Genomic DNA, 12015 nt, shown 5'->3' on the forward strand with positions numbered 1-12015 from the left:
GGCTTTCCCAATCACATTGTCATATATTTATGCATTCACCACCATCACCACTATCTATATAAGGACATCTCCATTTCTTCTACAAAGAAGAAGGAAGAGTCAAAGAAGGTAGAGAGATGAAAGAAAGAAAAAAAATGACAGCTAAAAAGCAACAAAAGGAAAGAGAGAATTAAACTAAAGTATAATAAAAGAGTCAGACAACATCACCAATGCTGAGTCCCATACTCCTCCCTTATGTCCGCCTCTTAGGGGCATTTAGCTTTGGTTTATTGCCTTTGTTAAATTAAAGGAAACATAATACTATGTTTCTGTTGACTATAGTTTCTACTTTGCATTGATTGTATTTTTTTCCCCAATACCACTCCATTTTTAACACCTTGCATGGTTGACATTCATTTGTTCTCCCTCATGTAAAAACATATTTGTACTTTTTATCACAGTTGTTGAGCACTCTAGGTTTCGCAGAGATATACAGTTCCAGTCTTTATCTTTCCTCTTTCCTTCTGGTGTCCCACATGCTCCTAACCTTCCTCTTTCAGCCATACTCACAGTCATGTTTGTTCAGTGTACTTACATTGTTGTACTACCATCACCCAAAATTGTGTTCCAAGCCTCTCACTCCTGTCTTTTCCTTTCTGTCTGTAGTGCTCTTTTTGGTATTTCTTACAGAGCAGATATCTTGTTCACAAACTCCGTCATTGTCTGTCAGAGAATATTTTAAACTCTCCTTCATATTTGAAGCACAGTTTTGCTGGATATAGGGTCTTGGTTGGTGGTTTTTCTCTTTCAGTATCTTAAATATATCACACCACTTCCTTCTGGCCTCCATGGTTTCTGCTGAGAGATCCTCACATAGTCTTATTAAGCTTCTTTAGTATGTGGTGGATCGCTTTTCTCTTACTTTCAGGATTCTCTCTTTGTCTTTGACATTTGATAATCTGATAATTAAGTATCTTGGCGTAGGTCTATTCAGATCTATTCTGTTTGGGGTACACTGCACTTCTTGGATCTGTAATTTTATGTCTTTCATAAGAGATGAGAAATTTTCATTGATTATTTCCTCTGTTGCTTCTGCCCCTTTTCCCTTCTCTTCTTCTTGGACACCAATGACATACATTCATGAGCTTCATGTTGTCATTCAGTGCCCTGAGACATTGCTCATATTTTTCCATTCTTTTTTCTTTCTGTTCTTTTGTGTGGAGGATTTCAGGTGTCTTGTTCTCCAGTTCCTGAGTGTTTTCTTCTGCCTCTTGAGATCTGCTATTGTATGTCTCCATTGTGTTTTTCATCTCTTGTGTTGTGCCTTTCACTTCCATAGATTCTGCCAGTTGTTTTTTCAAACTTTCGATTTCTACCTTATGTTCACCCAGTTTTTTCTTTATATCCATCATCTCTTTTGCCATATCTTCCCTGAACTCGTTGATTTGGTTTTTGAGTTCATTTAGCATATTTCTTTGAAAATCTTTAATTGATTGTTTCATTAAAGTGAAACAATATCTCAATTGTATCTTAATTGAGGTGTAAGTTTGTTCCTTTGACTGGGCCATATCTTTGTTTTTCCTGTTATAATTTGTTATTTTCTGTTGTCTAGCCATCTGGTTTCCTTGGTTACCCCAATCAGATTTTCCTGGACCAGAACGGGTTCAGGTCTCAGAGTGGGGTTATATTCAGTGTGTGTCTGAGAAGAATGACAGACTTTCTGTGAGGCCTCTAGCCACTGTGCTTTTCCTAAGCTGCCTAGCAGGTGGCGCCTGTCAGCCTGTTGCTCCCAACTGGTGTAAGGAGGTATGGCCCCTTTAGTTTCTGTTTTAGCTGTTTTCCCCCCGGGGTCTGGGGTCTGAGTTCTGAAGGGAAGGCCGGCCCTAGAGCTCGGCTCTACCTCCTTCCTCTTAGGGAAGATACACCCCCTAGGGAGTTATCTTCTGCATTTGAATTGCTGCTTCTGTTATCCCCACCCCTGTCTGGGTCAGAAGGCTGTGAATTGAAAATGGCTGAGGCTCTCTCCACTGAACCACTCAGGCTGAGAAAGAGAGAAAGGGAAAGAAAGCCCCCTTTCCGAGCCAGTCCACAGCTTCCCCGGTTTCACCTGTCGGTCAGAGAGAGCCTCTGATCTTTCTGGCTCTTTTAAGGTCATTCATCTCTAAAGGCATCTGTCTGCTTGTTAGGGGTTTTGTCTATGTTTGTAGCTTGTATTCAGCAGTTCACATTTGTTAAAACCCCAGCTGGAGCTGGGAAGAGCTGTATTTGCTTGCTCGGAGAGTGCTATTTTCTACCACAGTAAGGTCCTGCAGCTCAGCCTGCCATGGGGGACTTCCAACACAGTTCCGCAGTTTTTACTTACAGATTTTATGCTGCAATTTTAGCCATTCCACCCAATCCAAGTCGGTGTATGATGTGTGGACAGTCACGGCTGTCCCCCAGCAGTTGTCCCAGATTATTTACTAGTTGTTCCTGGTTGTTTATTAGTTGCTCCAGGGATTAACTAAATTCCACTCCTGTCTATGCTACCATCTTGCCCCTCCCTCCAATAAATATGTTTTAAAATAAATAGAGGCAGGAGAAATGAACATCCTGGAAAAAGACTGGACAAGAACACACTTTATTCTAAATTCTGCTCTGTAGTAGTCGTTTCCAAAGCTCTGAGTTTCTGCAAAAGTACAATGGAGCTTCCTCAGTGGAAGGGGAAGGGAGAGGCCAATGGATGGGGCTCTAGACTTTCTGCTTCAAGTCAACTACAGCTACACTACCTTTTTTTTTTCCTGTTTATATTGGGATTCCAGTGCTCCAATTGCTTGCAGTAAACAGCCCTGTGCTAGGCCCCAGCAGTCTAATGATAAACTAGATGAAAGTCTCCTTCTTTGTGGAACTCATAGTTAGGGTCATCAACTGTCCCAGTTTTCCCAGAACTGAGGGGTTTCCTGAGACATGGGACTTTTGGTTTTCAAACCAGTACAGTTGCAGGCAAGCCAAGATGAGTTGGTCACTGTATTCATCATCCAGATTCATTTGTTCATTAAACAAATACTGTATACTCATCATGTGTTGGGCACTCTGTAGATATAAAATGGCTCAGAAATACTGTATCAATGAAGTTTCAGTATATGGTTTTTGAAAAATAGATTAGTGGACTTTTAAATACTGCAAGAAAATGTAAAGTTAAACATGATTTTTAAACATTCATGTATTAAACCAAAACATGACTCTTCTTTATGCTGGCATTCATAATGGAGTGTGTTTGCTTGCAGTAAACAGCCCTGTGCTAGGCCCCAGCAGTCTTAATGACCAACTAGATAAAAGTCTCCTTCTTCACGGAACTCATAGTTAGGGTCATCAACTGTCCCAGTTTTCCCAGAACTGAGGGGTTTCCTGGGACATGGGACTTTCGGTTTTTAAAACAGGACAGTTTCAGGCAAACCAAGATGAGCTGGTCACTCTATTCATCATCCAGATTCATTTGTTCATTAAACAAATACTGTATACTCATCGTGTTGGGCACTCTGTAGATATAAAATGACTCAGAAATACTGTATCAATGAAGTTTCAGTATATGGTTTTTGAAAAATAGAGTAATGGGCTTTTAAATACACCAAGAAGGTGTCAAATTAAACATGATTTTTAAACATTCATATATTAAACCAAAACATGATTCTTCTTTATGTTGGCATTCATAATGGAGTGTGTTCTCATAGTTTCATTTATCCTTCCTCTCTTTAAAATCAATTTGCATATTAAATGATTGCACAACCTTGTGAATATACTAAAAACCACTGAATTGTATACTTCAAAAGAGTGATACGTGATTTTTATCACTAAAAAAAAAAAACAATACATGAATTTATATACATCTCAAATATACCAGAAAATACTAGCTTATGGATTTAAATAATGCAGTATTGATAATCCTGCTTTCTAATTTCTTGGGTATTCAAGATTGTTTTCTTATAAAGGAAATATGTTAATATAGGAATAAGATGAGCTTGTATTGGATGGTATAAGGATCACATTCTGCTCAATTTATAGAATATAAATATTCTCTGACTCCATAAAGATTAACAATACTTATTTTTGTATAGGTATATATCCAGTATATGAAATTTGCCAGGAGAGCAGAAGGTATCAAATCTGGAAGAATGATATTTAAAAAAGCAAGAGAAGATACCAGAACACGTCATCATGTCTACGTTACTGCAGCACTCATGGAGTATTACTGTAGTAAGGTAAATACTGAAATACAAATATAAAGAAAGATAAAATAATTTTCTTCATCCAAGGGACATAACTATTTAGTAATTATGAAAAGTAGTTCTAGTTTCTGTCATCAAGCTTTAATTGCTCTATACTGTAAAGGAGTGAATCTATGTGAAATTACATAGAAGGTCATCTAAATCCGTACTGCCTGCTAATTTATGCCTTATTAATCCCCATATTTCTGAACCTAAATCTGCTTGAGTAGTTTTTAGCTCAGTGATTTTCACTTAATATGATTTTAATTTCCATTTTAATTCTCATGTACCTTGTCATATTTAGGTACTGTAGCTTTAAGATTATTTTGTGCTCCTTACCAGATACAGGCATACCTTGGAGATAAAACTTGGTTCCAGGTCACCACAATAAAGTGAAAACTGCTATAAAGTCATTCACATGAATTTTTTTTGTTTCCCAGTATATCTAAAACTTGCGTTTACTCTATATTACAGTCTGTTAGGTGTGCAATAGCATTATGTCTAAAAGACAATATACATACTTAAATTTAAAAATACTTTATTGCTAAAAAATGCTGACTGTAATCTGAGCCTTCAGTGAGTCATAATCTTTTTGCTGATGGAGGGTCTTTCTTTGATTTGGATGCCTGCTGACTGATCAGAGTGGTGGCTGCTGAAGGTTAGGGTGCCTGTGGTAATTTCTTAAAATAAGACAACAATGAAGTTTGCCGCATTGGTTCACTCTTCCTTTCATGAAAGATTTTTCTGTAGCATAGGATGTGTTTGATAGCATTTTACCCCCAGTAGAACTTCTTTCAGAGTTGGAGTCAATCCTCTCAAATCCTCTCAAACCCTCCTGCTGTTTTATCAACTAAGTTTATGTAGTATTCTAAATCCTTTGTTGTCATTTCAACAATGTTCACAGCATCTTCATCAGGAGTAGATTCTATCTCAAGAAACCACTTTCTTTGCTCATCCATGAGAAGCAACTCATCATCTGTTAAAGTTTTATCATGAGGTTGCAGAATTCAGTCACATTTTCAGGCTTCACTTCTAATTCTACTTCTTTTGTTATTTCTACCACATCTGTAATTACTTTCTCCACTGAAGTTTTGAACCCTCAGTGTCATCTATGAGGGTTGGAATCAGCTCCTTCCAAACTCCTATTAATGTTGATATTTTGCCTCCTCCAATGAATCACGAATGCTCTTAATGGCATCTGGAATGGTGACTCCTATCCAGGAGGTTTTCAATTTACTTTGCCCAGATCCATCAGAGAAATCACTGTCTATGGCAGCTGTAGCCTTAGGAAATGTATTTCTTAAACAGTAAGACTTGAAAGTCAAAATGACTCCTTGATTCATGGGCTGCTAGAATGGATGTTGTGTTAGCAGGCATGAAAACAACATTAATCTCATGGTACATCTCCATCACAGCTCATAGGTGACAAGGTGTCTTGTCAATGAGCAGTAATATTTTGAAAGGGATCTTTTCTTCTGAGCAGATCTCAAAGTCAGCTTAAAACATTCAGTAAACCATGTTGTGAACAGATGTGCTGTCATCCAGGTTTTGCTGTCCATTTATAGAGCACAGGCAGTGTAGATTTAGCATCAATCTTAAAGGCCCTAGAATTTTCAGAATGGTAAATGAGCATTGGGGTCAACTTAAAGTTACCAGCTGCATTAACCCCTAACAAAAGTGTCAGCCTGTCCTTTGAAGCTTTGAGGCCAGGCATGGCTGACTCCTCTGTAGCTATGAATGTCCTAGATTGCATCTTCTTCCAAAATAAGACTGTTTCATCTACATTGAAAATCTGTTGATTAGTTTAGCCACCTTCATCAATTATCTTAGCTAGATTTTTCTGGGCAACTTATTACATCAGCACTTGCAGCTTCATCTTGCACTTTTTTTTTCGGGGGGGGTGTTAAATTATTTTTATTATGGATAATTTCAAATATATACAAAAGGAGAAAAATATGAGACTCTGGTGTACATTTCATCCTGTTCCCATGTTATCAAGATTTGTTAGCCTTATTTTTAACTCTTTCCCATTTTTTTTCCTACTACTACCGTTGGTGATGGCAGTATTGTTTTTACTGGCATATTTTGTATTTTAAAGCAAATCCCAAACATCATGTAATTTAACACCAGTTAATAGTTTATATGCATCTCTGACAGGTAATATATTTTTAAACAACACAATGCCATCATTATACCTAACGAAATTAACAATAATTCCTTAATATCATCTAGTAGCCAATGCGTATTCAAATTTCCTTGATTCTTTAAAAAACGGTTTTCTAGAGTTTGAATCAAGATCCAACCAATGTGTGTACATTGCATTTTTATATTTCTTCTCTTTTAATTTTTAGTAGTCACTCCTTGTTTTAAATAATACTATTTATTTATTGCATAAACCAAGTTAATTGTTTTGCAGAATTTGCTACCCTCTTGATGTGGCTGATTGTTTTGTTATTTTTTTGGCATTGTTTAACTTTTTTTACTACTACATTTCTTGTAAATAGAAAGTTGGAACTCTGGAGGTTTGATTAGATTTAGGTTCCTTTTTCTTTTTTCAAGAAAGTGTTCTGTACTTATTATATCACATCAGGAGAAACATAATTTTGTATGTTCCACTTTCAGATAGTGTCAGTCTGAGTTCTTGCCTATAATGTTTCTCATTGAATTCTTTTTTTCAAGCAGTTTTTTATTTCATTTCTTCAATTTTATTGAGATATATTCACATACCATACAGTCATACAAGGCGTACAGTCAGTTCACAGTACCACCATATAGTCGTGCATCCATCACCAAAATAAATTTTTGAACATTTTCATTAGCACACACACAAAAGTGAAAAGAATAAAAATTAAAGTGAAAAAGAACAATTAAAATAAAAGAGATCACTGGGTGCTTTTTTTTTCTTTTTCTTTTTTTTTTTATTTTTGCCCCCATTTTTCTACTCATCCATCCATACACTGGACAAAGGAGAGTGTGATCCACCTGGCTTTCCCAATCACATTGTCACCCCTCATAAGCTACATTTTTATACAATCATCTTCAAGATTCAAGGGTTCTGGGTTGTAGTTTGATATTTTCAGGTATTTACTGCTAGCTATTCCAATTCATTAGAACCTAAAAAGGGTTGTCTATATTGTGCATAAGAGCGCTTACCCAAGTGACCTCTCAGCTCCCACTGAAACTTATTTCCTTTCACATCCCCCTTTTGGTCAAGAAGATGTTCTCCATCTCACAATGCTGGGTCCAGATTCCTCCCCGGGAGTCATATTCCACATTGCCAGGGGTATTTCCACCCCTGGGTGTCCGATCCCATGTAGGGGGGAGGGCAGTGATTTTATCTGCCAAGTTGGCTTAGCTAAAGAGAGAGGGGGCCACAGCTGAGCAACAAAGAGGCACTCAGGAGGAGACACTCAGGCACAATTAAAAGCAGGCCTAGAAGATGGCAGACTGGTGAGCTGTATGTTTTAGTTACTCCTCCAGGAAAGTAGGTAAAAAGCCAGGAACTGCGTGGACTGGACACCACAGAGCAATCTGTCTTTGGGCATACTTCATACAACACTCATGAAAACGTGGAACTGCTGAGATGAAATCTGTAAGTTTTTGCGGCCAGGGGACCCGCGCCCCTCCCTGCCAGGCTCAGTCCCGGGGGAGGAGGGGCTGTCAGCTCCAGGAAGGAGAAGGGAGAATTGCAGTGGCTGCTCTTATGGGAAACTCATTCTACTGATTCAAACTCCAACCATAGATAGACTGAGACCAGACACCAGAGACTCTGAGAGCAGCCAGCCCAGCAGAGAGGAGACAGGCATAGAAAAAGAACAACACGAAAAACTCCAAAATAAAAGCAGAGGATTTTTGGAGTTCTGGTGAACACAGAAAGGGGAAGGGCGGAGATCAGGCCTTGAGGCGCATATGCAAATCCCGAAGCAAGGCTGATCTCTCTGCCCTGTGCACCTTTCCTTAATGGCCCTGGTTGCTTTGTCTATTAGCATTTCAATAACCCATTAGATCTCTGAGGAGGGCCGTTTTTTTTTTTTTTTTTTTTTTTTTAAATCCTTTTTGCTTTTTCTAAAACAATTACTCTAAGAAGCTCAATACAGAAAGCTTCAAAGAATTGAAATTTGGGCACGTCAAATCAAGAGCAGAACTAAGAGAGCTCTGAGACAAAAGGCAATAATCCAGTGGCTGAGAAAATTCACTAAACAACACAACTTCCCAAGAAAAGGGGGGTGTCCGCTCACAGCCACCATCCTGGTGGACAGGAAACACTCCTGCCCATCGCCAGCCCCATAGCCCAGAGCTGCCCCAGACAACCCAGTGTGACGGAAGTGCTTCAAATAACAGGCACACACCACAAAACTGGGCGTGGACATTAGCCTTCCCTGCAACCTCAGCTGAATGTCCCAGAGCTGGGAAGGGGGAGCAGTGTGAATTAACAGAGCCCCATTCAGCCATCATTTGAGCAGACTGGGAGCCTCCCAACACAGCCCAGCAGCCCAGAACTGCCCTGGGGGGACGGCACTCACCTGTGACATAGCACAGTCATCCTTCAACAGAGGACCCGGGGTGCACAGCCTGGAAGAGGGGCCCACTTGCAAGTCTCAGGAGCCATACGCCAATACCAAAGACTTGTGGGTCAGTGGCAGAGACAAACTGTGGCAGGACTGAACTGAAGGATTAGACTATTGCAGTAGCTTTAAAACTCTAGGATCATCAGGGAGATTTGACTGTTAGGGCCACCCCCCCTCCCCGACTGCCCAGAAACAAGCCCCACATACAGGGCAGGCAACACCAACTACACACGCAAGCTTGGTACACCAATTGGGCCCCACAAGACTCACTCCCCCACTCACCACAAAGGCTAAGCAGGGGAGAACTGGCTTGTGGAGAACAGGTGGCTCGTGGACGCCACCTGCTGGTTAGTTAGAGAAAGTGTACTCCACGAAGCTGTAGATCTGATAAATTAGAGATAAGGACTTCAACTGGTCTACAAACCCTAAAAGAACCCTATCAAGTTCAGCAAATGCCACGAGGCCAAAAACAACAGAAAATTATAAAGCATATGAAAAAACCAGACGATATGGATAACCCAAGCCCAAGCACCCAAATCAAAAGACCAGAAGAGACACACCTAGAGCAGCTACTCAAAGAACTAAAGATGAACAATGAGACCATAGTACGGGATATGAAGGAAATCAAGAAGACCCTAGAAGAGCATAAAGAAGACATTGCAAGACTAAATAAAAAAATGGATGATCTTATGGAAATTAAAGAAACTGTTGACCAAATTAAAAAGATTCTGGACACTCATAGTACAAGACTAGAGGAAGTTGAACAACGAATCAGTGACCTCGAAGATGACAGAATGGAAAATGAAAGCATAAAAGAAAGAATGGGGAAAACAATTGAAAAACTCGAAATGGACCTCAGGGATATGATAGATAATATGAAACGTCCGAATATAAGACTCATTGGTGTCCCAGAAGGGGAAGAAAAGGGTAAAGGTCTAGGAAGAGTATTCAAAGAAATTGTTGGGGAAAACTTCCCAAATCTTCTAAACAACATAAATACACAAATCATAAATGCTCAGCGAACTCCAAATAGAATAAATCCAAAAAAACCCACTCCGAGACATATACTGATCACACTGTCAAACATAGAAGAGAAGGAGCAAGTTCTGAAAGCAGCAAGAGAAAAGCAATTCACCACATACAAAGGAAACAGCATAAGACTAAGTAGTGACTACTCAGCAGCCACCATGGAGGCGAGAAGGCAGTGGCACGATATATTTAAAATTCTGAGTGAGAGGAATTTCCAGCCAAGAATACTTTATCCAGCAAAGCTCTCCTTCAAATTTGAGGGAGAGCTTAAATTTTTCACAGACAAAGAAATGCTGAGAGAATTTGCTAACAAGAGACCTGCCCTACTGGAGATACTAAAGGGAGCCCTACAGACAGAGAAACAAAGACAGGACAGAGAGACTTGGAGAAAGGTTCAGTACTAAAGAGATTCGGTATGGGTACAATAAAGGATATTAATAGAGAGAGGGAAAAATATGGCAAACATAATCCAAAGGATAAGATGGCCGATTCAAGAAATGCCTTCACGGTTTTAACGTTGAATGTAAATGGATTAAACTCCCCAATTAAAAGATATAGATTCGCAGAATGGATCAAAAAAAATGAACCATCAATATGTTGCATACAAGAGACTCATCTTAGACACAGGGACACAAAGAAACTGAAAGTGAAAGGATGGAAAAAAATATTTCATGCAAGCTACAGCCAAAAGAAAGCAGGTGTAGCAATATTAATCTCAGATAAAATAGACTTCAAATGCAGGGATGTTTTGAGAGACAAAGAAGGCCACTACATACTAATAAAAGGGGCAATTCAGCAAGAAGAAATAACAATCGTAAATGTCTATGTACCCAATCAAGGTGCCACAAAATACATGAGAGAAACATTGGCAAAACTAAAGGAAGCAATTGATGTTTCCACAATAATTGTGGGAGACTTCAACACATCACTCTCTCCTATAGATAGATCAACCAGACAGAAGACCAATAAGGAAACTGAAAACCTAAACAATCTGATAAATGAATTAGATTTAACAGACATCTACAGGACATTACATCCCAAATCACCAGGATACACATACTTTTCTAGTGCTCACGGAACTTTCTCCAGAATAGATCATATGCTGGGACATAAAACAAGCCTCAATAAATTTAAAAAGATTGAAATTATTCAAAGCACATTCTCTGACCACAATGGAATACAATTAGAAGTCAATAACCATCAGAGACTTAGAAAATTCACAAATACCTGGAGGTTAAACAACACACTCCTAAACAATCAGTGGGTTAAAGAAGAAATAGCAAGAGAAATTGCTAAATATATAGAGACGAATGAAAATGAGAACACAACATACCAAAACCTGTGGGATGCAGCAAAAGCAGTGCTAAGGGGGAAATTTATAGCACTAAACGCATATATTAAAAAGGAAGAAAGAACCAAAATCAAAGAACTAATGGATCAACTGAAGAAGCTAGAAAATGAACAGCAAACCAATCCTAAACCAAGTACAAGAAAAGAAATAACAAGGATTAAAGCAGAAATAAATGACATAGAGAACAAAAAAACAATAGAAAGGATAAATATCACCAAAAGTTGGTTCTTTGAGAAGATCAACAAGATTGACAAGCCCCTAGCTAGACTGACAAAATCAAAAAGAGAGAAGACCCATATAAACAAAATAATGAATGAAAAAGGTGACATAACTGCAGATCCTGAAGAAATTAAAAAAATTATAAGAGGATATTATGAACAACTGTATGGCAACAAACTGGATAATGTAGAAGAAATGGACAATTTCCTGGAAACATATGAACAACCTAGACTGACCAGAGAAGAAATAGAAGACCTCAACCAACCCATCACAAGCAAAGAGATCCAATCAGTCATCAAAAATCTTCCCACAAATAAATGCCCAGGGCCAGATGGCTTCACAGGGGAATTCTACCAAACTTTCCAGAAAGAACTGACACCAATCTTACTCAAACTCTTTCAAAACATTGAAAAAAATGGAACACTACCTAACTCATTTATGAAGCTAACATCAATCTAATACCAAAACCAGGCAAAGATGCTACAAAAAAGGAAAACTACCGGCCAATCTCCCTAATGAATATAGATGCAAAAATCCTCAACAAAATACTTGCAAATCGAATCCAAAGACACATTAAAAAAATCATACACCATGACCAAGTGGGGTTCATTCCAGGCATACAAGG

At 38.7% G+C, this 12015-nt stretch overlaps 1 protein-coding gene across 1 annotated transcript in view; it reads left to right on the plus strand.

Moving 5' to 3' along the window:
- Positions 1 to 12015, plus strand: part of CSTF3 (cleavage stimulation factor subunit 3) — an 86433-nt gene that overhangs the window by 54804 nt on the left and 19614 nt on the right. The window contains exon 14 of the mRNA XM_037838948.1: positions 4074 to 4217. Coding sequence (XP_037694876.1) covers positions 4074 to 4217 — 144 coding nt within the window. The remainder of the gene's footprint in view (positions 1 to 4073; positions 4218 to 12015) is intronic.

The sequence above is a fragment of the Choloepus didactylus genome, chromosome 6 (genome assembly GCF_015220235.1).
Source record: "Choloepus didactylus isolate mChoDid1 chromosome 6, mChoDid1.pri, whole genome shotgun sequence".
NCBI lineage: Eukaryota > Metazoa > Chordata > Mammalia > Pilosa > Megalonychidae > Choloepus > Choloepus didactylus.